General features: G+C 46.8%; 1 protein-coding gene across 1 annotated transcript in view; it reads right to left on the bottom strand.

Moving 5' to 3' along the window:
- Positions 1 to 536: 536 nt before the first annotated feature.
- Positions 537 to 26,847, bottom strand: part of LOC139649202 (neurexin-2-beta-like) — a 140,190-nt gene continuing 113,879 nt past the window's right edge. Inside the window, exons 6-8 of the mRNA XM_071525538.1 lie at positions 17,759 to 18,084; positions 11,815 to 11,893; positions 537 to 1,444 (exon numbers count right to left, since the gene is read on the bottom strand). Of these exons, the coding sequence (XP_071381639.1) occupies positions 537 to 1,444; positions 11,815 to 11,893; positions 17,759 to 18,084 (1,313 nt within the window). The remainder of the gene's footprint in view (positions 1,445 to 11,814; positions 11,894 to 17,758; positions 18,085 to 26,847) is intronic.

Genomic DNA, 26,847 nt, shown 5'->3' with positions numbered 1-26,847 from the left:
CAAAGAAGCACGGACCTCCACTCAAATACTGATGGTGGCGCTTTCCTACAGCACCTCGACACATTTAATCAACCTGTCGTACGCTGACCCATAAATCACTGTTTTATCAGTATTTAGCGCACGGTTGTTGGCACAGTTTGAATTGAGCGAGGTGTGAAAAGCCTTTCCTCACATCCGCGCCGCGGTTAGCATGTAATAATAAGTCAAATCAATCAAAGCCACGCTGGATGGGTGCGAACGGAAATATGATGAGTGTGAAGAGTTAAGTCGCCTCGCCATCTTACTTCGCCGCCTCCCTCGGGTTACACTGGGAGGGGCCGACAAGAACGGCCGTCCGATGATACTGTGTTTTAAAATGAGTTACCCTTTCTCCTTATACTGCCTATTGTCTCTCACCGTCTCTCTCTTTCTCCCGCTCTCTCTCTCTCTCTCTCTCTCTCTCTCTCTCTCTCTCTCTCTCTCTACCTCTCCTCTCTTTCCTCCTCTTAAGTGCATCGGCTGTCTGTCTCTGCGTGTCGCGGCGGCTCGCTCTCCCCTCAGACGTAGTACTCCTTGTCTTTGTTCTTCTTGTTCTTGGTGACCGTCTTGGCAGTGCTGGGCTGTTTCTCCTTCACCAGGGCGCCGTTGCTCTGCGTGGCCGAGTTGCTGATGTAGTTGCGGCTCTGGTCCACCTGGTAGGAGCCCTCGTCGCGGTTGCGGTACTTGTACATGGCGTAGAGCAGGATGAGGATGCAGAGGGCGGCGGCCGCCACGATGCCCACCACCATGCCCGTGGTGCTGCTGGACTGCTGCACCTCCACGGCGCCCGGCAGGCCTCTCTCGGGGGACGTGGGGTCTGGAGTGGGCACATGGGGGAAGTTAGGGGGGTAGGTTATCCCCGGCACCCGGCGGTGGCCCGGGTCGGAGGAGGGGTGCGCCGGCGGCAGCAGCACCTGGTCGCGGGTGTTCATTTTCCCGGCGGGGATGTTGTTGCTGTTGCTGCTGCTGCTGCTGCTGCTGCTGCCGCCGGCGGCCGGCTTGAGGCGCGGGCTGAGCTGGTCGGGGTTGGCCGTGGGGGTGGAGGAGAGGGGCGGGCGGTGGGAGTTGGGGGAGCGGGAGAAGTGTCGGTCGCGGGGGTTCTGGACGCCGCCCTCGGCGGCCGGGGGAGGGGGGAGGACAGTCCTGTCGGTGACCAGCGGGGAGTTTTTGTAATAGTCCTCGTCGTCCGACTCGGTCATCTCCCCCGAGCCGTACGCCGACACCTCGATGGTCTCCTCGCAGTCCTCCTGGTCCAGGGGGCAGGGGGGCCGGCCGTTGGGCAAGGGGAGGGACTCTTTGGTGGTTTCGAGCAGGGTGAGGAAGGGGCGGTAGGTGGTGGGGGGCGGGGGGATTACTGGGTAGCGGGTGGCGATGGACGGGGGGTCTAGGGAGTCCACCGTTATTATGGGCAACACTAATTCACCTCCTAGGACAAGAAAGAGACAACGGAGGGAAAAGAGCGTTAGAGTCCGGCCGGAGAGAGAGACCCCTCCAGAGCAACCAAAGAAAAGCAACAACAGTTCAAATGAATACAGCAACACCAGTATTAGAACAGCACTAAAACTTAACATGAGGTTAGTTATCAAAGTTAGTTCAAGTTTAGTTAGTCTTTTCTTGGCTATTTAAAAAGTTAATATGCTGACTAACTTTCTCTGTCTTGCCAACTGAAATAAAATACAAGCTGGTGTAAGAAAATATTCTATCCTAGCATTCCTGACCTATCACCCTACGCTAGACTGCATTAACCTACATGGGATACTATTATTTCACTAGTACAACAAGATAAATGACTATAAATTACACTGAACAACTTATATTCTAACGTACTACACAACCTATCCTTCACTGACAACTTTTCTAGGCTTACCAATGCTGACTACGCTAACGCTTAGATGTTTCTGCTGTGACTGGTTAAATAAGATAGCAAACCACGAGGTTCAGGTCACTTACATCAACAAATTGGCCGCATGATTTTTGCATGAAAAAAAAATTACAAAAAGAAAGCTGTGTAAGATTGTTCTCGGATAGTGATAAACAACTTCCCCCCCCTCCTTCCTTTCCTCCTCTCTTCTCTTTCATTTATTTTTTTTTTGGGTAGGAAAATAATCATAATATAAAAAAAAGATATATTCTTGAATTATTCATTGTTGTTTTTGTGTTTTTTTTTTTTTTTTCACTTTCTCATGAAGAATGGGCCAAATCCTATTTTCCCCTATGGGCATGGTGATTTCTATGGCTCATTTCTAATTAGCTTAATCTGTATGGAAACCCTTAGGAGCGGCTGCAGGAAACTGATGCCCCTAATTTCTCTCCCAAACTCAGTACAGTACACTGAGAGACAAAATATCAAACCCTAATGTTCCCTCTCTTAGATGGCTCCCTGATGCCCAACTCCCTCCCAAAAGCCATAGATAAACATGGGGCACTTCAGTTCTTTGCAAACAGCCACCAATATAAGGGTCCCCCCATGGCGAACACTTAAAACATAATCTTAATGACTCATAATTTGTCAGGCTTTGGTTATGTGAACTGATTTTTGCCCCCCTTGTGAAATGAACACCCAGATTAAATAAACATTATTGGGTGTATAATCATGTAAATCATTCAGTAGCGATCATTCAATCAGGGATTGGAAGCCCAATTGGGATTAAGTGTTAAACATAATATGTTAGCAGTACATAACACAATATCAGTAACAGACAATCTAGTTATACGTTACATTTCACTTCATCATAGCAATCTCCTGTTCTCGCTGGCAATTGTGTAAGGGTCACAATCAAGGACACAATTGAAAAACATGGCAGGGGGGGAGTTTGAATGATTATGGCACATCTTAGGGGGAGAAAAAGGGAAGGTAACAGCAAAACATGACCAAAGAAATGCCAATATCACCAGCATAAAATCATGACTCTGGCTCTTTGTTCATTTGATGAGGTAAATCAGAGTGACTCAGTGGGAGAGGGATTGGATCAGGCAATTCGGGAATGAAGTAGGAAGTATAAAGGGGAAGTTTTCGGGATTATAAAGGTTCCCCCGTGGCCTTGATTCAGCTCAGCAACGCTCAAGCCCCCAAACCTTATCAGCTATATACAACCATACATTTTCACTCAAAGAATGGCAGAAGGGCTTTGTTACAAAAGGGTGATGCATTGAGTTAACAAAGCCTCGAAACACATCAGCAAATAACAATACACTTTCACAGAAACAGGCCTTGAAATGGAAGTAAAATGTGAGTGCTGTAAAGGGAAAAAAAAGTTAGTCATTCTTCAACCCTTCTCCTAACTTCTTATTTCAATACCGCTGCTGGAAAGGTCTAGTTTCCATGGCAATGCTCAAGTTATTTCTCTCCGTTTTTTTTTTTCTTCTTTCTTTCTCTCTTTTTCTTCTCTGTGTTTGAGGGTTGCGTTTCACCTTGAAGACTGAGAGGACAGCGGAGCACGGTGGCACATTTGAGGAACAAAGACGATCCGCATGAATTAGGATTTTGGAAGTCGGCGCGTTCAGAAACAATCTTTTTGGTTTTTGCGGAATGACTTGTCAAAGTCACAGGAGAAGAAGAAGAAGGGGGGGGGGGGGAGGGGGAGTAGCGTTTCCTGGACCTCAGAGATAGTTCCTCAGAGATACAGTATGTACGTGTGACTGAGGGTGGCGGAGGAGACGGGAGCGCCGCTATCTTTACTACACCATCTGTCTGTATGGCGGAGATGCTGCCAATGCAATTTCAAGCTGTATACCTGCCGCTCGGTGTGCAGTCCGCCCGCCACTTACTCAGCTACCTCCACTTAACTGTGCGCCCCATTTACACTACATGCGGCTGACATTGCAAATGGATGCTGGAACACCTCCGGTCTTGTTACAGTAAATGCTTTCCTCGTAAGCTTCATAGAATCTGGCTTAAGGTGAATGTTAATAAAAGATTGGAATCCAAGCAGTGCCCACTGAGCAAAAGACGTGATTTCAACGTTGCGTCTAAGCTTTAGCTCTCATATAGCCCAGGATCATTACGGCTATGTATAGACCTATTTTAGACCAAGCAGTAAATACATTATTACAATGAATAAACATCTGTAAATCCAAGCTAAGACATAGACATCTAATAAACTTTCACTTTTCAACCCCATTTAAACTTAATTTAGCCTAGACGGCTATGGGCCATTTAGACGGGTTTTAAACGTCTAATCAACGTGAAATTGCTCAGTGGGTGGTCTATGCTACTGATTGTTGAGGTATTTTACAGCTGTGTTTCAGCCTTGCAGTTGGACCGGCTTTACATGCCCTCAAAGAGTACCTGATGTACTCGATGCTGTTACTGCTTTTAATGGAAGAGATGCCATTTGCCGTGAGCGGTGGCTGTGTAATGTCTGTTGCCTAAAAGCTACCTTAGGTGAACCTGCGCTCTTAGAAAAGAGTTCAGCGCTTGAAAGCAGTTTACAGAATGCTGCTTTTGATGAATGTAGATGAAAACATACTCCGATATACTTGCTCCTATTCAAGTATTCGTAGAACTCTTAACTGGTTCAGTCGTGGAGATACCCAGGAAGAGTTTGACGGTGCAGGAGGCGGCCGAGTTCAACGTCACGATACTATGCCACAGTAGAAACTCATATTTAAACAGCTTTGGAAACTGTTTTAGAACTGGTCCTGATTTCACAAAACGACATATGTCCAAAAGTGTTCGAAATTGAAGGATCGCTCCCACAAATCGTGCCATCGCTCTCCGCTCGGCCCTCAGCGACCACAGAAGAGCCGAAGCCTGGAGGCCTCATGGCGTCATGGCGATAGACTTTCGAGGCCGTGGCTATTGGAAAAATAATGAATACGCAGCCCTCATACACAGAGCGAGTCACATCTCGGCACTCTAGGCACTTATCAAACGGACCATCTTTTCATTTCCTTTTGTGTGACCCGAGGCTACTGCACCCACAGCTTAAACCCATCAACAACTTCAATTGGCTCTCCCCTTCCCGATGACCGGACCCACTTTTTCCCTCCGTATGCAGTGCTGATTGTGTCAGTTAACACCCGTACGTTGGTGGCTTACAGGCTAGTGTTGCGGGGGGGGTGGGGGGGGTCGGGTTGGTGGGGGGGAAGAACACATCACAAACACATTGGAGCGTCGCAGATTTGAAAGCTGCCAAGAACCGAAGACGGATGTGAAATGAAGAGAGCCGCAGTAGACATTCATATTTAAACAGCTTTTAAACTGTTTAGAACTGATATCAGAAAGATATGTAGGTCCTGATTTCACAAAACGGCTATGGATGACTACAGGCGTTACCTCAACTTTCATTTTGACGCTAGATATATGCAGCAGCTCCTATCCGCATCTGTTCAGTGTCAAAATGTTTGCCGGGTCCCCACGCACAGGATTGACTCACTTTGCGGTGTATTCAGCAACGTTTCAACCCAAAACTAGGCCTGACAAAGGACAGTTTGGATCCAAGCGGTGCTGAAAACATGCAGATAGCGTGAATCCAGTGCGTGGGCGTCTTTTTTTTCTCTAACATTGTCCTGTCATTTAACCGTCATAACCAGAAAGACGCGAAAGATATTGAACCTGATTGATTGAGTTTGACTCCATTGATGTGAGCAGCTGAGGCAGTGGAACCATGCTTAGCCCACATGATGAAATTCTCCTTTATCCTTATCCACACTCCACTCCACCGGCGCTGCCAGTATGACTCATCCCCCTCTATTTACTCAAAACGAGAAGCGGGCAGATGGATACTGATGCATCTACTGTATGCCGGTCTCCTGACAAACATAGTTATTTTGCCGATCACGTCGCCTCGCTCACATCCATTTGAAATATTTAGAGCAAAAAGGTTGTTTGGAGTTTGAGCATTCTATAATTCAGCTTTGATTAGGCCACAGATGGAAAACACAACAGCGTGTCCAGGCATAATATATTCTCCCTTCCCCTTGCTTGGTTTTAAATCATGCCACAATAGATGCAATTACGGCCATATCATCTGTAAAAGGCAAAAAAAAAAAGAGAAAGACTTCTCCCTGTTTCTTCATACGTACGACTTCATAAACTGTTTACAAGTGCTGCATTCGTTGCTGTCGGCCTCAGGCAAAGTGATTTATTTTGACAGATGGATGAATGCATTGCTCATAACACGTCTCGCTGAGAGTCATGTATTGGCGGTATTGAGAGGCACCCCTTCGCTCACCGGGACCTGGCCTATGAATTCGGCTGGATTTGTTGTGTTTTTTTTCTGGTGTTTCTACCTCGGTGTGTTATAAACCAAAAAGGTCCTCAGGCTGTGAGATCAGTGGATGGAGAAGAGGAAGTCGGCGCCGCGAATATCCACCCGATGGAGATATCAGAGTCGACCCCCCATCTCCACCTCCCCTGCTTTTGCGTTTACTTTTTGGCTTGTCTCTCTCTATTTTGTTTAACCTCTTTTGTTATCCTCTCCCTTTCTCCATCTGCTTTGCATCTCTCGCTTCCGCTCGGCTCTTCCTTGGAGCATATTTGCTGAATTAAAAGGTCTTCTCCCCACCAAACAAACGCAGAGCTAAATGACTCATGGGGAAAAACAACACAATATGAAATTAAGTAAAAAAAAAAAAGGGTAGGTGCTTCCGACAAATAGCAATTCCAGTGTTCCTCCACCGTATTCCCAGGAGCTACAAACACAAACCCAGTCCCATTAAATACAAAAAAATACAAAAAAATAAAATAGACTTCACATGAGAGAAAAAAAAAAGCTTTGACAGGGAAATGTGTTTACAATTCTTCACAGTTTGAGGCGGGAGTAGAAAGACCCCCCACTGAGAAAGCAGCAGCTCGCCAGGCGATCCGGTGGCGGCGGGGAAAAAGATCCCATCATCCATCGCTCTGCGATAACGTTAGGCGTTAATTAGAATTTTAATAAGATTTCACAAACATGGATACATTATTAATATAATTTGCAGCAGGGCCATTTTCTCTAGGGGAGAAAATCTAGTGTTTTTTTTTTTTTTTTTCTGTAAACGACTAAACTGTCCATTGCCTTGCTTTAAATTGAAATGGTTAGCAGGCTTCTGGATTGTGCTGAACTCTGCAGTTCTTCACCTTTTGATATGTGCAATATCATTCCCCCTCCATGCATTTCTTCACTGTAGCTACTGTACGGAGTCAAAGCTAACAAATGCAATAACACTGACTCCCTGACTAAAAGCTATAAGACCTATTCTTAACCCCCAACTGTCACCCGAAGGGATTGGAGATGAGAAGCTACATGAGAAATTACAGTAGTAATTTTGGTAACACTCTACAATAATGATCGCTAATAAATGTTCAAGTAATCATTATTTAATATTTGTGAATTATTATTGAATGTTAATAAACAATAAATTGATCTTTTGTTCTTTTAATTTGTTAATTTAAATCAGTGATGTTTGATTGCCTTATATTTTATTTGATGTTTGATTGCCTTCTATGCCCACATGATGAAATTCTCCTTTATCTTTACCCACACTCCACTCCACCGGCACTGCCAGTGTGACTCATCCCCCTCTATTTACTCAAAACGGGAAGCGGGCAGATGGATACTGATAAATTAGCATTATGCTATTGCAAAGTGATGTAAATGCTTAAAAAGTGGTTTGTAAAACATCAGAATCAGAATCAGTTTTATGGAAGTTGGCATAACGAATTCAACACAAAATTATATAAAGTAAGTAAATAAAAGGTTACAAGTAGGGGGAAATGAGGGAATATGTCTCTTTATGAGGTAGTGCATAAAGAAGTATATACAAGTATATACAAGCATAAGTAGTTTATAAGTGGTATATAAAAATAGAAATGTAAGAAACAGGACTTTTATCTATACACTATGCACATGGTTCTATGTTGGAACCTGACTAAACATAAACATTATCAGAGCCCTTATTATAAAGTTGCAACTAACCATCAATCACTTAACTATAAAATGATAATTAATACATATTAAGTAATGATTAATTCAACATTTATTTGTGATTGAAATGACAAGGTGTTAATGTAATTTCTATATTGTTTGGTCAAACATGTAAGAGCTTCCTCAACTTTTTTTTATGTTAAAGGATCGTAGATCTACGCATAACTTAACTGAATTTAGTTCTTGATGACTACTGTGTTTACAACTGCCACGGTCAAAAAAATGGAGTGCTATAGTTTTGGTTTGCTTTTTGGGTGGCAGGATGGTCTAGAGGTTAGAGAGACCATCCTTCAACCGGATTGCCCAGGTTGGAGCCCCCATGTCGATAAGCATCTGCCCTGAGGTATCCCTACCAGCTCCTGGGCCGCTGTTTTGTAGCTGACCCTGACCTCTGTGTGGAGGCAGGCGAGGCAAAAAAGAGATCAATAAAGTATCACACTGAAAACATATGACACCCAAACACCACTGACCGATGCTGCTTTGATCATATAGGTGCTCTGAGTCACACAGGGTGAGAGGGGGGAATGGGGGGGGGGGTGCTCTGAGCTCTGGGTCGTTCCCCCGTCTATCGCCCGATCTCTCGGTTTCACACCTCGACCTAAAAAGAAAATTCGCAGCTTGCCTCTATAGTGTGTCGTCTGATGAATTATTGAAGAACTCCTCAAAGCTCTGATCTCGTCGGAGTAAAACCGATATAGCACCTACCACATCCTGGGACTGATAAGTAGCTCGGAGGTATGAGAGAGAGAGAGAGAGAGAGAGAGAGAGAGAGAGAGAGAGAGAGAGAGAGTATGGCTGAGGTAGAGAATAGACAGAGAGTGAAATATAGAGATTTAATGAGCGGGGCTGATGGTTGGAGAGAACGAAGAGGGTTGCTTTATATAGGAGAGGGGATGTGTAATATCTTCTGTAATTGTGTGTTTGTGTGAATGCAATTTGTGTATGGATGAGTTTTTGCGTAAATGATTGCTTAGAGAGGGTGCATGCATGTTAATATGCATGCATGCCTGTGTGGTTGTGTGTGCATGTGTACGAATATTCATGTGTGTGTGTGTGTGTGTATGTGTGTCACTTCGCTACTGTATCCCCAGTGCATATCCCCATCTTTGCAATCCGGGTCCCCGGTTCGTAGGTCTTCTCCCTCTTCTGACACTTCTGGCTCATTAAAAAAGCTGGAGGATCCAAACCCAACCGGGTTGGGTGATGTAATTAAGGCTCCCTAACAAAGTCGAAGTTTAATTAGCCCGGTGGGAAAGGCAGGAATCATTCACAGGAATACAACTGCGGTCTCTCTCTCAATCTCTCTCTCTAACTCTTCCCCCTCTCTCTCTTCCAAGCTTCCTCTCTCTCGAATCCCGCTGTCTCAAGCTCTACCCCCGCTTCTCTGCTCTGCTTTGAGCGCAAAGGGACGTGACACAAATCTCAACGAGGGTCAGTCCTTCAAAACGTAGTTGTCGCTCCGGCTCTCTCTCTCTCTCTTACTCATCTATTCCTTAGGTCTTTTTCTCTTGCCTCCCTTTCTCCCTTCTCTGCGTCCTACGTGCCGCTTTGTCTTTTTTGCATCCACTCTGAGCTTGTCAGCAAGTGTGTGTTTTTGTGCGCGGAGGGGTGTGTGTCCCCGCAATCATTGTTTGAGCATTTCGCATCAAGGGCCATCATTCAGCGCTCGACAGCCACCCCCCCTCCTCCTCCCGAAAACCCCCAAAAAACCCCAAAGTGTTGGGATGAAATGCAGCTGCAAGAAAACAAGTTTGCATGCCTTAAATCGCGTGATGTAGTGCTGCTGCCGACTGCTGCTGCTGCCAAAGTTTGTGGATAAACACATATAACTCAGTAACCAAGTCACTGCTGGGCTACGTTGGCTGTATGTAGGAGATGTAGGAGCTGTATTGATCCTCATAAATTTGCAGCAGTCATATCTAGCTCCAGCTTCATAGAAATTCTGACCGTACCCTTAACACTTCTTCTGCTTCCCGAAGGCAGGCCAATAACACTGAGCCGCATTCTGACATGTAATTGAAAACACTGGAGATCAATCGGCCATACACAGTGACGGGGCTTCTCTTTGTGGAGGAGTGATGGGAGAGGGGGGGGGGGGACATGTTTTTGCGGACAATGTCGAATTCCTCTGTCCTTGTCTACGGTTTTCACCGAGGCTTATCCGACCCGGCTGGCTTGCCTCAATGGAGCTCCTTTGGCATCTGGTAGCTGTGATATGAAGTGTGTGTGTGCCGGTGTGAGTGTGTGTGTGTGTTTGCCGTTTCTCACAGGAGATGGATGCTGAGAGAAAACTTTACACCCACAGAGCGAGAGAGACAAGTGTCTGTCTGGAAAGGTGAGCATGTCTACCGCTGTATGTGTGGGTTTGTGCGTATTTGTGTGGGAGAAAGAGAGGGAGAGAGAGAGAGAGAGAAAGAGGGAGAGAGAGAGTTTGCTGTTCTCCCCTGGGAGATTAAGCCTGGGCATAGCATCCACTGAAAAACTCTCATTTCTCCTTTTGATAAGAAGGGAATTGAGTCTCTATTTCGGTCTCCGCCACCTACGGAGAAAACCGCGGGAGAATGCTGCGCTCGAGTTTCTCAACGCGGGTTCAGATCAGTTTCTCCTCGCACAAACATACCAATTGCTATAATCTCCCGCCATTTACAGTCTAACATATATTCCATTCAAAATGCTAAGCCCCGTTCCTAATAGCTTTTTGATTCTGAACGGTAAAAATATAGGATGGGGAAGTGGGGGTGCTTATGCCAAACACTGATATTATGGTGATCCGGACTCCTCCCAAAGTCCAAAAATGTAATCACCTTTTGTTTTTTTAGAGTTTTATGAAGGTTTGCTCTAACCTCAGGTCATTGGAGTCAATATGGGGCAAATTTGATGTCTGATGTTTGATTCATTGTGGACACATGCTTCACATAAATTTTTCTGGGGACCACCTGGGGACCACCAGGGATCCTTGAGGTTCCAGAGGGTCTAAAGCAAAGTTAGGAATCAATTCACTATTATTTTAATCCCTGGAATCAATTCACTATTATTTTAATCCCTGGAAGTTAGTGCATTAAGACAATGTATAAGGATGATTGTTTTGATCATAGGTTTCACTCGGACCATTGTTGCTCCCAACAGCTGTAGACATGATATGAAGATATGATATGATAAAGATATGAAGTCTGTACCAAGTCTAGTCTATCAACAAAATTCTTGTCGGACAGGATTTCTTGGGACAAATTTCATCAAATGATCCCCATTTGTGATGGAATGCGTATCACTTTGTGAGTCCTTGAGGTACAAAAGTATTGGAGCCATGGCTCTTCAGCTATTAGGAATTTCATTTCACATCGCTTTACACGGTTCTTGACAGTTCTCAAGGCGTTGGGCCAGCTTAATATAGCTGCAAACCAAAGGGACGGGGAGTAAAACCCGTGGCCTTTAGCTTCCACCTCCCTGTCTCGGTGTCGGAACATTGTTTGACCCACTGTTCGCACTGACAGCGCCTCAGCCACCGGGCCTGCCAAGCTACAGCTGTGCGCCGCACAGAACAAGCTGCGTCTCCACGTTGAAACTGTCCTGCCTCGTTAAAATCGGAGCAGCGAGATTGGCGCAACAGCTGGGCGAATGCCAGATACGAGCCCCGTCAAGGCACTCGGCTCGGCACTCGACGGACCGCGCCGCCGCTGGCTCGCCTGCTGCCTCGAAAACCAATAAGATGGGGTCGGAGGGTACGCATCGGGCCAATCAGAGCTGCATACGGAGGGTCGTGGGTGTCACAAAGCGTCAGATAAAAGCGGGGTAAGGGAGAGCACTCGAGGTCGGGCTCGTTTTGAGGCTCCGTTGGGGTTTCGGATACCCGAGTAACGTGGACACAGAACCCCCTGAGTGGACTCACCATTTCCAGGCTCACACTCCTCCAAGTCTTCGTCATCGCTAGGACACTCAGCTGACGCTACCAATAGGTCATCCGTGTTCTGGAAGATAAAAACATAGGGGGGGTAGAGACAGTCAAGTCACATTTTATTTGTATAAGGTTTTCAGGTGGCGTAATAACATCAAATCTACCTTATCAGACTATTCACTTTCAGGAATCTCTTTTTCTAGGCTGGTTGTTATATATTTAGCCATTATTTGTGTACAGTTGATTCTCCACTGGATGTAGACACACACACACATACGCAGGGATAGAACCTAGTCAAAGGCTTTAGAGAAGAGGTTAGTTACACATAGACAACAGAGAGAGAGAGAGAGAGAGGGAGGAGGGATTGACTGTCAGCGAAGACATTTCTCTCAGATATTTCAACCTCGTAACAGAAGAGACAGCAGATATGAAGCCAGTCTGTTAGTGCAGGGTTTAAAAGTACACCGGGTACAGTACCGGGGGTCTGCAGATTAAAACAGATTGAATCTGACAAGGTGGTTCCAACCGAGTAGCCGGGGGTTTGTTCCTCACTGTTGTGTGACTCACGTAGCTGCATGTCTAGACACCCGAACCCCCCACCCCCACCCCAACCCCCCTTTTGCTTCTCAGCCTCAGGTTGTTATTCAAGATGGGGTCAGCCGATAGAAAACGGGGGGCTTTTATCAGCATAATTGATTCGAGCGCCACATCGCTACACAGTGTTTTCTCTCTGTTATTAATCCACGGCCCGGGTGTATTCATTTATTAATCAAATTGCATGTGTGTGTGTGTGTACATGTGTGCATGCGCACATCACCTGGTTCTGTCAAATGGGCCTAATGATCCTGCCTCAGTTTCCCGGCAACATCTCCATCAGACATGCTCTTACATTTCAATTCTGTCCGCGCAATCAGCCACCTCGCTCTCCCCAACTCAGTGTAAAATAGCATGTAATGAATTCTTTAAAATGTGCGCTCTTAAAGTGAGAGGCTTTCCGTGTAGCCGTTATCGCTACATCTTTTAAATTAAGCAACACCTACATCAATAAATGCCCCAAGGCAGAGAGTGTGTGTGCAGTCAGAAATGTTTAAATAATCCAGTGTCTTTCTGGCTGTATCTGAAATGACGGAATCAGCCTCCTGGAGGGGTCATGGGTGTAAATTAGCGACACACTGGTGAACCCCAACGGCACACCCTCCCATCTCTAACATCTAAGCCAGCCTTAAGAGTTCGCCATAGTTTATTGGATGAAAAATTGTCACATCAGATCCACTGACCCAATGCACTGATAAATACACACCACCAGCTGTGCAGTTACCCCCCCCGAATTCCAGTACTTTTGTCATCGTCTCTATTTACAATTTGAATCCATTGACTCTGAAACCATTTCCATTCATCCAGTCAAAACCAGAAGGAGATCACAAAAGCAGTGGCCTTGACTTAGACTTGTGATTTTAGCTTTACGTCCCCGGCACCTCCGACACCCAAATTGGGCACAGGCCGAGGGAAGTGATGACTCCGACGATTTCGCGGAAACCCAAAGTATCAAGGGGTTGAGGGAAAGAGAGAGAGAGAGCGAGAGAGAGGTGAAAAAAAAAACCCAGACCCCCACACCGCACATCAAAAGGTAGATCTTTTATTCTAAGCATCAAAGCGCATTATTCCACTATGATCAAAGCTGCGGCGCGGCGGGTCGCTCAGAGCTTTTGGTGAAATTGAAATTTGGGTTTCCGCTCGCTCGCTTTCCGCCACCCTGGCCCGTCTCCCGTCTCCGAATCCGCTGTGTCTCGCTGGGTGCTGGGGATGTTCATTAGAGCGCCAGAGCTTCCCGTTAGCCTTGCCCATCGCGGCATTTATAATGCTATTACTATGTTTGCTCTAGCACAAAATTACACCACAGGCTCCATAGGATGGATTATTAACTACCCAAAGGACTGTATATGCATGCATGCAGAAGTGTGCAAGTGTGTGTGAGAGAGAGAGAGAGAGAGAGAAATCAGACACCAATTTTGCGTGCCATGTAGGGTGACCGTGACTAATATAATTAATGTAGAGTTTGAGGGTTAATTTCAAAGTGTAGTTTGCTCCAGATCATTGATTGCCAGTATAAAATTGCAATCTTTAATGTTAATCTAGTAGTGTGGGCTGATCCAAATCTCCAAATCAAAATGCCTTTTTCTGCTTCAAACAAGTTATCACCTGCAGTCATCTATAATCTAATTGCTGCATTTTCTTCCGCAACTGTAATTAAAGATAGCTTTTGGTGTTGCTTGTAGTTACAGTTTAATCATCAGCATTACTTGGACATGTTTGAAGGAACAAAAAATAAATTTTGACTGCATGTGTATCGATGCAACTTGTAGAGCATGACCCGCAATTCAAATTACTACCGCTGAATTAACAAATTTCACTTGATACTCAATGAATTCTGAAGGTAAAGTAATCAAAAGGTAACTGAAAGCAATCAGATTGTGTTGGTGAAATCCAATTCGTTATGTAAGCATGTAATCCCCCTAATCTGTAACAAGTAATCTGTTTTGATTGACTGGGTTGCGTGCAAAGACGTTGTAAAACACCCAATGAACACACACCTGTAACCCTATAACAGGTAAATTAAATATTAATGATATAATAATGTATAAACACACACTTGTGACCACATGTTAAGTTAAATATTAATGCGCTAACTGAAAACTACCACTTGTACCGCTGCTTATGTGTCGCTCAGCAAACACTTTGTTTAGCTGTTGTTCAAGAACTATATTACTTGGTGGAAGACTAACATTTAATTATTATTATTTAAGTGTAAAACGCATCACTTCCTGTGGACCAGAGGATTTTTCCCAGGAAAGAGCTACCAGACACCGGCTGTTCAGAACAGACAACGTAAAAGCTTTCATGTGTGTTAAATCAATCGGTGATAGAGAGAAGCAAAACGGACATTTATTTCTATGGAAATGTTGCAGATTATTATTATCAGTTAAAAAAATTACTATTGCAATTTTAATACATTCATGTGTTTGCTGTCAGGCCTAACATGATTTCAGCCGTTCTAAAATAAATGTAAAGCACAACCTCTCGCGACTAATTTTACTTGACCGCAACTGCATCAACACTTCTTCCGTGTAAAAATAACACTGTTATTGTTTCCCTCCCCTCATTCCCACGTCTCTGTTTCTTTCCATCTTCTTTCTCTCTCTCTCTCTCTCTCGCTCTTGGCCAATCTGCTCCCGTATTCATCAAGGGGATGCAGATGAGCTCGCCAGGCCTTGAACACCACCCAGCAAATAAGAACAAATACCAGAAAAAATAACTCGATGACAGCGAGGCCATCCGTTTGACTGGAGCAGGGCTGCGTTAGCGGGTTATACATATGAATGAATAATGCATTCATATGTTTTTGCGCGCGGCTGAATATGGCCGCTCTGATCATTAAAATATTTGGACGAGTGACTCATTGGTAATGTCTATTCATTCTCAAGCACGTATCCTGAATGCTATTTGGAGTTATTATGACTATACAGTATGTTGAGCTAGGTACATAATAATAAAGGAAAGGCTGTTAAAATGTGTGTACACTAGCAGAAAAATAGCTTCTCGGCAATAAAAAGCACTCTAAAGGTGGGACTGTGCTGTTTTTACGACTTTGCGCTGAGCGTAAATGTCAGTCAGCGAATGCAATGCACATTACGGCTTGTAGCAACAGCAGAAGGGGACGGCAGAGCAGGACGTTATCCGGAGTCCTTTGGCGTCCTAGAGTGGTTATAGATAATTTATCAAACGGGGCCCGTCCACGGCTGTCAATTCCACAGCATAGATCACTGCTGTAAAAGCTTTTTATCATACGCTGTACGCGCTTCCGCCGAGCAGGCTGGAGTCCAGAGATATGATATTGAACACGGCGGACGGGTACATGTGACATCTCAGAGTCAGATTCCATTGATCTCATGTTTACCGAGGAGACGCGGAAACACTAAACCGTAGACTATCATGTCGTCCGAACAGCCATGTCGGCTGGGGGCCAGTGGAGACAACGCCGTCTGGACTGGAGCTTTGACCGAGCTTTGAAGGTCCCAAAATGTCCTAATTGCGTCGTCCACGACTGAAAGAGAGTTCTGGGTGAATTGAATCTTGGCCACCTCCATGTCTTTTGTCCTCCATCCTCCTTCCTCCACTCAGAGCCAACAGCTGGCATGACAGCACTACTTTGATAAAGCTAGAGGGACTTCATTAAGGACGCTTTCCCTTCCTTATTTATGAATTTTAGGGTCCAGGTTTTTATTAATGTAAGAAGAAATCTGGGAGACAAACAAGAGTTCACCCAAAAGTACCATTCCATTTTTTTCTGAACTTGATTGGTGTGCAATATGAAGTGGCTTGAATTGCCCTGCACTCTTTCTCTACCCATCAACCCCCCCACCCCCCCCCCACCCCCCTCGACTTCTCCACTCTATCACTGAGAAAGGGCTTTTAGTTCTGTAATTAGCACTCCTGCATTTGTCTGAAATGAGACAGATAGGACTTTCAAGTGAGGGAACCTGGAGAGGTAGAGGGATGGCGGGGGTTTGATAAAGGGAGCCGGTCTAAATTTATATTCCGATTCTGCTAAGTCTAATCATGGTTGTCAGGGACCGGCGCAAGTGGCTCGGCGACTGATCTCAGGTAAGCTTCTGTGGACAGGAGCGGCGCTAATGAACACGTTTCAAAAACCCGAGTAAGAGCGAACGCGCCGTTAATTGGCACCTCGCTTCTTCGCTCCCTGCAACATCGTCTGTTGGAAAGTTTCAAAATGGACAGCTTTTAAAAGAAGGAAACTTCGAACTACCCCTGAGTTACAAAGCAATTAAAATGTCATCGAAATTGCTGAAATGCTGTAGATCCTGAGTAAACATAAATACTACTGTAGAAAATTAAAGCCCCTAAATGGGATGCTGCTTGCCACCCAACTACACCTTTGCTTCCCTTGAGGACCTGGAACACTTTTGATATAAATGCAGTGCAGCCCTATGCAGCAAGGTGCTTTTGCATAACAAACATTCTAGGTTTCTAGGCAATTAATAGCTTGTACAGGGCGTGAACTGGGTACAGCATATTTCCCTCCGGAACACACAGGGCCTGTTATTATGGCTTATTATGGGACGAGTGGGCCTGGACGACCGGCCTTTGCCACGTTCCAGTATGGGGGCAGTGGTGCTTCCCTATTGTTGCACTAATTGCTGCTTACCAGGATGACGGCGGGTGCCTCCAGAATGTATGGATAATGATCGGGCCATAAATTATAGCTTTTCACATGCATGTGCAGGAGGCTCATAAATGCATGTTTACAGCACCGCGAGCGGTATGGTTGTTGGCGCCGCAGAATTTCCCTTTTCATTATGTTATTCTCCTCCGCCGGCCTTTTGTTGATACGTCTGGATGTGTTGTAATTTCCAACATCCTACACGTCTGGGGTTTAGTCAGCCATATCTTCTTAGAGGAAATCAAAATTGCAGTCTTGATTGGACTAATAGGACTAGCCACACAAAGCTGTTATCTGACTCCCTCTCAGGCTGAGGGGCCGTTTGAACGTCTGAATGTAAGTCTGAGGGCGAACAGAGCACAGTGGCTCGGACGTGCCCGTTTGACCTTGCGGCTGACACATGATTTCTTTTGAAATCCACATCGACTTGTCTTTAGAGGGTCGTTTGGTTACTTGGCCATGCCGTTTAATCTTTCAAATACTGTTTCCAGTCCTTTGACGTTTTTATAAGAAAAGAGTAACTGGCAATCTTTCATCACATCTGATGCTACATTCTAACACATTGCACCAAATCATGTCCAAGGCTCAATGACTCAAACCCCACGTCTTCTCTTGATCTTCCCTTTTCTTCCTGGGATTTTAGCTACTCAATAAATCAATCATGTCACCCGACTTGCGTTAAAGCTCTGAACCGCTCACCTGTGTGACACTGTCCCTCATGGTGGGGGAGCGCTGCTTGCGGGTGGTGGTGGTGGCCATGGTGGTGGTGGTCTCCATGATGGTGGTGGACATGTCGGCCAGCGGTGTGGTGGAGGTGGTGTCTGTGGTCAGCACCGAGGGCACGTCGCCCACCAGCCGCAGGTTGCCCTGGGCCTGGACGTTGGGGTCGCCCTCGGCCGCCAGTTTCAGCACCTGCAGCCCGTTGTAGTACAGGCCCGAGATCTGGCCCTGGAAGTGGCGCCCCTTCTCCCCACCGCCGCCGATTTTAATGAACGCCTGGCTGTTGAAGATGGTCAGCTGTCGACCTGATGCGCGAGAAACAGGAAGGAGGAGGAGGAGGAGAGAGGGAAGCGGAGAAGAAAACAGAAAAAAAAGAGAAGGAGCATGGAAACAGAGGGAGGAAAAGAGAGAGAGAGGGCAAAGAATACATATCAGTCATGGTCTCTGGGTAGGCTTGCCCATCACACACAAAGTAATAAACACGCATGGTGTGAAACAGGGGAGATAGAGGGGGACTGTTTCAATCACATGGGATTTCCTCAGGTAACACTTTAGGGAGATTGGACCCTGGCTTGCTGCAGGTGCAGCCATTATGGGGCCGGGGCGCGTGGCAGTTTCTCAGAAAGCCGGCCTGAATCTGGCAGTCAAATAGATTGCAGGGCCAGTCGTGTGTTGACCCCGAGACTGAGGGCGCACAGTGAAATGCATCTCATTTGCCCTGAGATGGAATATATTAGAACAACGCGAGGTCTGTGTCATTGACCTCCAATGCACCTGAGCCGCACAATGATAAAGTGCCTCTGCCAGGAAAAAAAATATCCCCCCCGACTCTGGAGGAAAATAAGATCCTCTTTGGGAGGAAATGTTTAATTCAGCAGGGGTTGTCCCCCTCTGTGGTCATTACCATACTGGATGGACGGATGGATGGATGAAGGGAGAAGACAGGGTCGACCGTTTAACCAGGGTCCAATACTAATGTGTTACCGGGACTTGTGGTGAAGGGGGGAGTGGGAGTGGGGGGGGGTTTGACAGGTGTAGTTTTTCTCCTTGTATTTTCTTCGGCTGATGTCACTTGGGTGTTTTTTTTGTGTTTCTGCCCTACCCAAAATTTGCATCCTGGTTCTCCTCCTCGGAGGTTTCCCCACCAAGCCAATCGGAGTGAATATAAATTGGGAGATGAACTCCGACCCCTGTAATGGGCCTTGTGGGGAGGGAGGAGGGAGGCGGGAGGGGAGGATGGAGGGAGGGAAGCATTATTACAGGATATTGTTCGAAGTGGAAGTGGGTTAAAAACAGACTTGATGAGGTAATTACTTAGAGGGGAAGGGCAGGAGAAGCCAAAGAGCTTTTTTTATGGATTAATCAATCCCTGTAAGGAAGGAGGGAGTGTGTTTGTGTGTGAAAGGGATACTACACTAATGTGTGCATTTGAGAGAGCAAGATGGACTCTACGGACCCCTGAAACGGGAGACCAGATGCGAGCCTGTGTGTTAGCATGTGTGTGTATGTACAAATGCGTGCATGCACCTCACGTATGTGCTTGGCAATGACTTCCACCGGTGTGTGTGTGTGTGTGTATGTGCCTGCATTAGTGCATTATGTGCACACACCTGCACCTCATGAACATGGCAATTACTGACACTGGTTTGAGCGAGTGTGTGCGTGGTTGTGTGTAATGAAGACGTACGATCCTCCGAATGCCTTTTGTGTTTTTTTTGTCATTGTTTTCTCTGTGGGGTTGCAAGCCAAAGAGGACAGCCTTCTACCCATCAGCGGGGAGACGCTGGGGACAAGCCCCGGGTCCCATTTGTTTTCAATTAAGAGAGCTGAGAGGGTACTTCATCACTGTAATCATGATTTACTCTGGGTCTGTGTGGGTGCGCCGGTGCCGACATATGTGTAACACCCGCTTGGGTGTGACTATCAGCCAAATAATGTTTATTAATGTACACGCATGTGAATGAGCCCCTGTGTACGCGTGTGGATGCGTTGGCGTGTGTACGTGCGCGGTTACCGGTACCGGTTTGCTGCTGTGTGTGTGTGAGTGTGTGTATTTGCAAGTTTTCTACAGATGTGCCAGAGAGATAAATCCATCCCATTGAGACGGGCCATTACACGTGTCATGCCATTATCAGATCATTAGGCTCGCCAGGGGCCCACGAGGGACCCGGCTCCCGTCCCTTAACTTCATAATGATGAGACTTAATGTCTGGCATATGCACTGTTGACATAATAGCTCAGTCTCACTCTATTATCTTACCGCTAAGCATGTTTTCGGTGGGAAGTGATACCGCGATGAATAGAGGGAATGGGGGAAGGGGCGTGGAGGGGAAAGAGACTGTCCAATTGCGGACATCAGCGAGGAAAATAGAGGAGAATAAACATGCATGTGTACATACAAAAGTAAACTTTAACACACACACACGCTCACACTCAGAAATGCACACAAACTTGACTCGCGCTGCACAGTCTCAGCCCACCGCATGGCCTACTAATGTACTGTATCATTGCTCCGGTGCCCTTGGCGAGAGGACACACACACCCACACATGTCAGCCCAGAGGGTCTCCCGTTTCAGGCGAGCAGCCCCGGTCGGCCCCCACTCTCCGGCGAAGGGGTCGCGGAGTGCAGAGGAGTCGAGGACACACATCATCTATATTCCTGAGCGCTATCGGTCCTCTTGGCTGAGCGGGCTCAAGTTCCTCTACAAATGCTTTGCGATTCTCCCTTGTGTACGAGCAGCCATTCCAAGTCAGAAGATGATCTGTTCAGACAGGACATTTTACTCCGGAGGAGTTAAGTGTATCGGTGTCAGGGTTATACTCTGAGCCAGTGACACAGTCATAAGTAAGCCATATTGACAAGCGGCTTATGATTATGATGCAGAGTGGGGGGGGATTAGTAATACCTCCAAAGTCACTGCATATGCATCAGCGTATCGTGACATATTTCTTAAAGTGTCCAAGCATCCGTGGGGTGACCTATTTAATCCGCGTGTTGCTACTACAGCTAGCGAAGACGCCCTCCCTCGCACGGCGCAAAGAAGTGCAGGAAGACAAGCCTTGAGCATCGGACAGGATTGTAAAGCCCCGTTATACATTCATCCCATCTGAGAGAGACAGAGCGAGAAGAGAGAGAAAGGTGCCCTCTAGACTAGATGGGGGGAAATCACTGTTTGTTTTTGTAGCTGTCTGGTCAGGATGAGACTCTAACAGGGCCTGATGAAGTTATTGTTTCGGGGTCTGCCGGGTCAAATCAAAACTGACATGCGGTTTTAGAGCCAATTTCAGCTGCGGGGATGAAGGGGGGTGGAGTGGCGGAAGGGTAGAAGAAGAAGAAGAAGAAGGGGGCTCTGCATGACAAGCAATCAGAGCGCTTAATATGACAGGGCTGGCTACGGCGCGGCGGCACAGAGGAGTGTGTGCGGGTGCGTGTGCGTGTGTATAATAACTTATGAAATGTGTCAGTGAAATGACCTTTATGTGTGTGATAGGTGGCCTTTTCAAGCAGTGTGTATTTGCGCATGCTTTTATTTACATACGCCTCTCCCCCCTGTGCTTGTGTGTATGTGTGTGTATTTTGATAGCTGCGTGTATGTGCACGGTAGACAGCACAGCACTCGAGGTTTGCACATTGATGAGAGTCTATTGGACCAATTTGGTGGGATTGGGTGGCTGCGGCCTTGCCTCTCTCCCCTGGGCTCTTAAGGTGATAGGCACTTAATGGGCAGAGGCTGGGGTATGGGAGGGGCTAGGCAGGGGAGCCGGGAGGGGGGTGCTTGTGGTGGTGGGTGGGTGGAGGGGTGGGGGGCGTGGGCTGACAGCCGGCCAGCCACTCATTATAACAGCCATTCACGACCAAACACAGTGCCTTAATTAACTGCGGTGCAGAGACGGTGATGGTCATGCTTCCGCAATGAGGCACTGCAGCTCAGGCTGAGCTGACACTAAAGCTGCCTCTCTCTCTCCAATTTACTGTATATATCTAAGCTGGTAGCACAATTAACTAACTACGCTAATTAACTAGCCGTGTGTCCATCTAGATATACATTCATCCATCTACCTACCTACCAACCAGCTTACCTACCAACAGACTGACCTACCTAACTAAATACCTAGCTACCTGCCTACTGTAAATACCTACCTACCTACGTAAATATCTACCTAGCTAAATATTTACCTAAATATCTACCTACTTACCTATCTGCTTACCTAAATATCTACCTAACTACCTACCTAAATATCTACCTACCTACCTGCTTACCTACCTAGCTACCTACCTACCTAAATACCTACCTACCTACCTACCAACCTGAATATCTATCTATCTACCTACCTACCTACCTAAATACCTACCTACCTAAATACCTACCTACCTACCAACCTCCATATCTACCTACCTACTGATCTATCCACTGCTGATCTTTCCACTGCCTACCCCTCCATGCCTTTTTCCTCAAAGATATCTGAGAGGTAATCCTTCTCTTTTCTTGTTTTCCCTCTGTAGATCATAGCAGTGCTATTGGTCCTCGCTTGCTTCATCTCCCCCTCTTTCTGTCAGTTCCAATTGTATTTACGTGCATGTATGTTCTCATGAAATCTATAAGGGATTGTGGAACATAGGCAAAGTAGCGCGCAGTGCCCCTCGACTCTGTCAAAACAGTGGAGAATAAAAATAACCGTGGGTAATGAAGTGATGACATGCTGGAAACTCACAGAGTAAAAGCGAGATGAAGGGGAGAGGAGACAGCCGAAGAGAGCCGAGCAGAGAGTCAAACATACAGTTAAGCATGTAGTTATGTGAATCCCGGGGCCAAGTTCCCAACAGTGGAGCTCGGTGAGGTTCATAGATCTTATTCTGCCCATTTCAAAGGCTTCCCAGACAAGAAGGAGCGCCTCAGAGGTGCCACGGCTTGGAAAATCTCTGATCCTGTCCTACAGCCTGGGAAAACATATATTGGCTAGAAAGCTGAGCGCTCCTCGCTGCTTAAATAGGGCATCTGGGTAAAAGAAGGCGGGCGCGACGCTTTCTCAAGGCATTACGGTACGCAATCACTCCCGCCTTTGGTTGAATCACCCGGGGGGGCTTAGCGGCTGATCGGCTAGTGGGCGTTGTCGAGAAGCGAGTAGCGATCCGCCTTGACTGACCCATGCACGTCAGAGCATCTTATGCAGCTTGGGGGAGAGGGGTGATTTTTAAATTTACAATGCACAGAGGAACGCGCTGCCCCCACCCCGGAGATGACAGGCAATCAATACCTCTGAGTACGAAGGGAGATATGGACTCCCTCCTGCTGCACATCTCACACAGGCCTGTCATTTTCTCACGAGACGTCCCCCAGCGGCGTCTCCGCGTTGGAGATGCAAAAGATGGAATTTTAACCGGTTTTAATTGCAACAATTTAGACATGGAGTTGCAAAAAGGTTTGTTTTGCTTTGTGTTCCTTCCATTTCCTCCACTGGTGTTTAAGTGGAAAAAAAATATGGTTCAGGTTGTAAAACAGGACCACACAACAAAAAGGGAACCGCTTCATGATTTCATTTATTAGTTGTTGATTTCATAAATTAAGCTCGCGGTGTAGCTGCTCAGGAGTTAGACAACCCTGAAATAATAATGTATATGCGTGTCCCGTTCAAACTACTGCAGATAAAGCAACGCTGGCGTCATACGATCTGTCCACTATTCTTGGTGCGGCGAATTAGAGAGGACAGTGCCATAGGTCAGCTATTGGATCATCTATTCGGTGCGTTAGAGATGGAAAAAACGATAAAGAACGAGGAGGTTGGACACGGACTGAGAGAATGAGGACGCGTGAGATGACAGCAGCGAGGGAGGATGACAGACGAGTAGGACTGAGAAAGAGCGAGCCGGCATGAGGATAGCATGTCAGAGAGACAGAGCGAGGGCACGGGGGGGAGGGACGCGGGGAGAAGATGACAGGCTTGATAAAAAGAAAAAGCGAGACAACGCAGCGAGAGAAAGTGGCTCGGGAAGAGACAGAAAGAGAGAGAAAAGACGAGTGAGTAAAAATGGAGAGAAAGAGGTGGGGGTGAGCGAGGGAAATAGCAGGATTGGCGGGGGGGGTAGTGAGACAAAAGGCAAAAGAAAGTAACAGAGGCGTAGAAAAGTGCTAACCGAACGTCCAGTGAGTCACACATCCTGAGCTTCCCACCCTCATTTTCTAGTACAGTGAACTAATCATATGGCTAACCTCGGGGTAATGACAGGGTTCCTTGATATCTACCTGTCTCAGCCTGACACCGTGGCTGCCTACTGTATGTGTCACTGCGTCCTTTTTTCGAAATTGACCAGAAAAGAATCGCTCATTTGGAGGAAGTGGGTATTCATTTACACAGCGGTGGAAAAGGTCCTACTCACGTTGAAGTGCTGTTCCTGTTACTGAAATTTTACTTAAGTACAAATTACTGAAGTGGAGTGAAAATAGACTTCAGTAAAAGTCAAACGTATATCATTTAGCGTAGCAAAAATGTATTTAAATGAAAATATCACAGCTTACTACTTTAAGCAAAAGTAAAACTACTGACTTCAAAAAAATGCTCCAAAACAAGTACTCGAAAAGGCTACTCAATTACAACAACGAGAGCAGGAGCAATTTGTTTCTTCCACCCTTGCCTATACGCACCAGCCTCCTTGATTTTATTTATTTTTTTTAACCGAGAGAGAAACAGCTAGTCTCAGATGAGCTGTGGCCGGTAATTACCAGCCGAGCCGGGGAGTGGGCCGGGCTTGGGCCACGCTCGGCTGGCTAATGCACAGATTGCCTGTCAGAGGCTGCCGTATAATGGCTGCAAGTCTGCTACAACTCTAAGAGTAGAGATGGAGGCAGAGGGCTCTCACACGGCTTAGCCCCCCCTCCCCTTCACTGCAAGCAGCTAACCTGGGGGAGGTGATTGTAGAGTCGGTTGGTGGTTGGGGCCGGTGGGCGGGGGTAAAGTCTCGGATGAGCTAAATGTAAGGTGGAGGGGATTGGAATGGGATTGCAGCTGTAGAGAGAGGTATCTTTGTCCTGGCAGCGTCATCATTACACCTCCCTCATCCTCTCTCTACTCTTGTTATCTTAGAGAGAGGGGGAGTGCCATATGGTTGCGAGAAGCCTCTATCTCAAATGTTTTTCAGTAGTTGGGTGTGCAGAGTGGGAGCGATGGCCAATACGCGGCTTTATGATGCGACTGACAGAAAGTTGGACCGCTTCGCGCACAAAGAGTCTTTACGGGGTTCGCGTTGACAAATCCTTCCCGCGCCAGCAGAATTTCTTCATTCAGAATTTCAAACATTCCTTGTTTGTCTGTGTCGACAAACAAGGTCTTTCCCCGCTTCCGTCTTTTTCTGCAGAGGAAAAAAAGTCATGAGAATAATGAGGAGGGAGAAAGAGAGACAGAAAGAGTAAAGAGAATGGAGGAAAACCAGGGGGCGGGGTGCGCTGACAAAGTTGATTATGAAGTGTGCCCAAGTTATCTCCTCGGCGCGAGGCTCTCTTTGGTAATTAAGAGCGTTTTGCTTTTTTTACTCCTCAGAAGTTGGGCTGGTTTGGCGAGAACACTGAATTAATTGTGTTTGACAACGGAGATGAGGGGCCAAATGCGGCATGAAGTAGGACTGAAAGCCTTGTGTGAGGGAGCGTGGAGCCCCGAGGGCCTCGGTGGCAGCGGGGGGCACAGAAATTGTGGTGGTGAATTCGACAAGACTCTAGAGACAGTGCATAAGACTGGATTTAACTGGATATGGCTCTATCTCTGATCGTATATCTGTATGTAGATCTCAAACAAGTGATATTGTCCAGGGAGAGAGACTGGGAGAGATAGCATAGCGGTTAGCTGGGGACAATCTTTCCCTTCTCTCTTTTTATTCACTCCAGCTGTGACGGCGCTGTTTTAGGCCATTTCATGGTAGGGGACCATGAAATAACACAGCAAAGCGTCCCATCATTCCAGCTAGAGAGCCAATGTCTTGCGGCCACTTTTCTACTGATGAGCTAGCGCGTTAAAAATGCATACGGCTTCCTCCTACTTAGCCCCAAATATGGCCGCAATAATGCAAAGAGATCAAATGAGAAAACAAGACAGTAAGAGAGCGGGGATACAAAGCCCGTCATGGGGGGCTGAAAGACAAACTCAGACGGATTTGCTCTCTGTTTACGGCAGCCCGATGTGAGAGAATCTCTGAAATGGAGCTGGGATCACGCTTGGCATGGCTGGACTGGCACCCGGCCTGGGGAGGTTGATTTGGGCCCTGGCCCCGCACCAAGTGGGAGGACTCGATTGCTTTCGATTAGGGAATGGGGGAGCTAACACCAGACCATTAAACACTGAACATTAAACCTGATTCTCAAGCTAGCTTTTAGGCCGCAGAGAACCGGTGTCCTTGCATTCCCTCCTCCTCTCACTCCTCCCTGGTCTCGTGTAGCTAAATTCGCAGCTTGATCGTCAGGGTCTTCACCGGCTCCAGAGGGATGGACTTCCTCGCCAGGCTAAGAGGCAAAGCTCCCATTCTTCAGCAAGCTTTATTCCCCGCCTTGCTCATCAATTAAAGGGAACAACTAAGGGAAATTGATTCTTGCTGGTTATTTGTAATCTCTATTTTTTAGTGCCGCTCCCTGGCGAGATCAGGAAAAGCGCCGTCTCGTTCTCGCCGTTGCTAAAGAAAGGGGCCGCGCCGCCATGGGGAGATGCTTGCCAAGGCTCGGGCGAAGACTGGTGGAGGGAACGAGAGCGAGGCAACAAAAGGAGAGACAGGAAAAAAAAAGAGAGGGCTAGGAAGGGCGGATAAACAGAGGGGGGAATCCGGAATGACAGACTCGTCACGGCGGGAGAGAGAGATGCGAGGAAAGGAGGACACATCTGAGCGAGTTTCGGCTCGGATTGAGCTGTTAAAAACTTTTGGGACTCTTATTTTTCCCCTCCATTGGGTCCCTATAATGGCTGCCATTTTGGATTTAGTCAGGCAGGCACAGAGAGGGCCAGAGATGTTCACTCTGATCTGCCTCAAACTCTGCTGGGGAGATGGGACGAGGGCTTCACACTGAGACGCGGTGCCACCGCACAATGCCAC

The sequence above is a fragment of the Centroberyx affinis genome, unplaced genomic scaffold (assembly GCF_046629955.1).
Source record: "Centroberyx affinis isolate AG114_WGS23_722 - 3 ecotype Tasmania unplaced genomic scaffold, CSIRO-AGI_Caff_v1 ptg001303l_1, whole genome shotgun sequence".
Lineage (NCBI taxonomy): Eukaryota > Metazoa > Chordata > Actinopteri > Beryciformes > Berycidae > Centroberyx > Centroberyx affinis.
The sequence above is the reverse complement of the archived record's forward strand: the minus strand, read 5'-3'. Positions and strand labels throughout refer to the sequence as shown.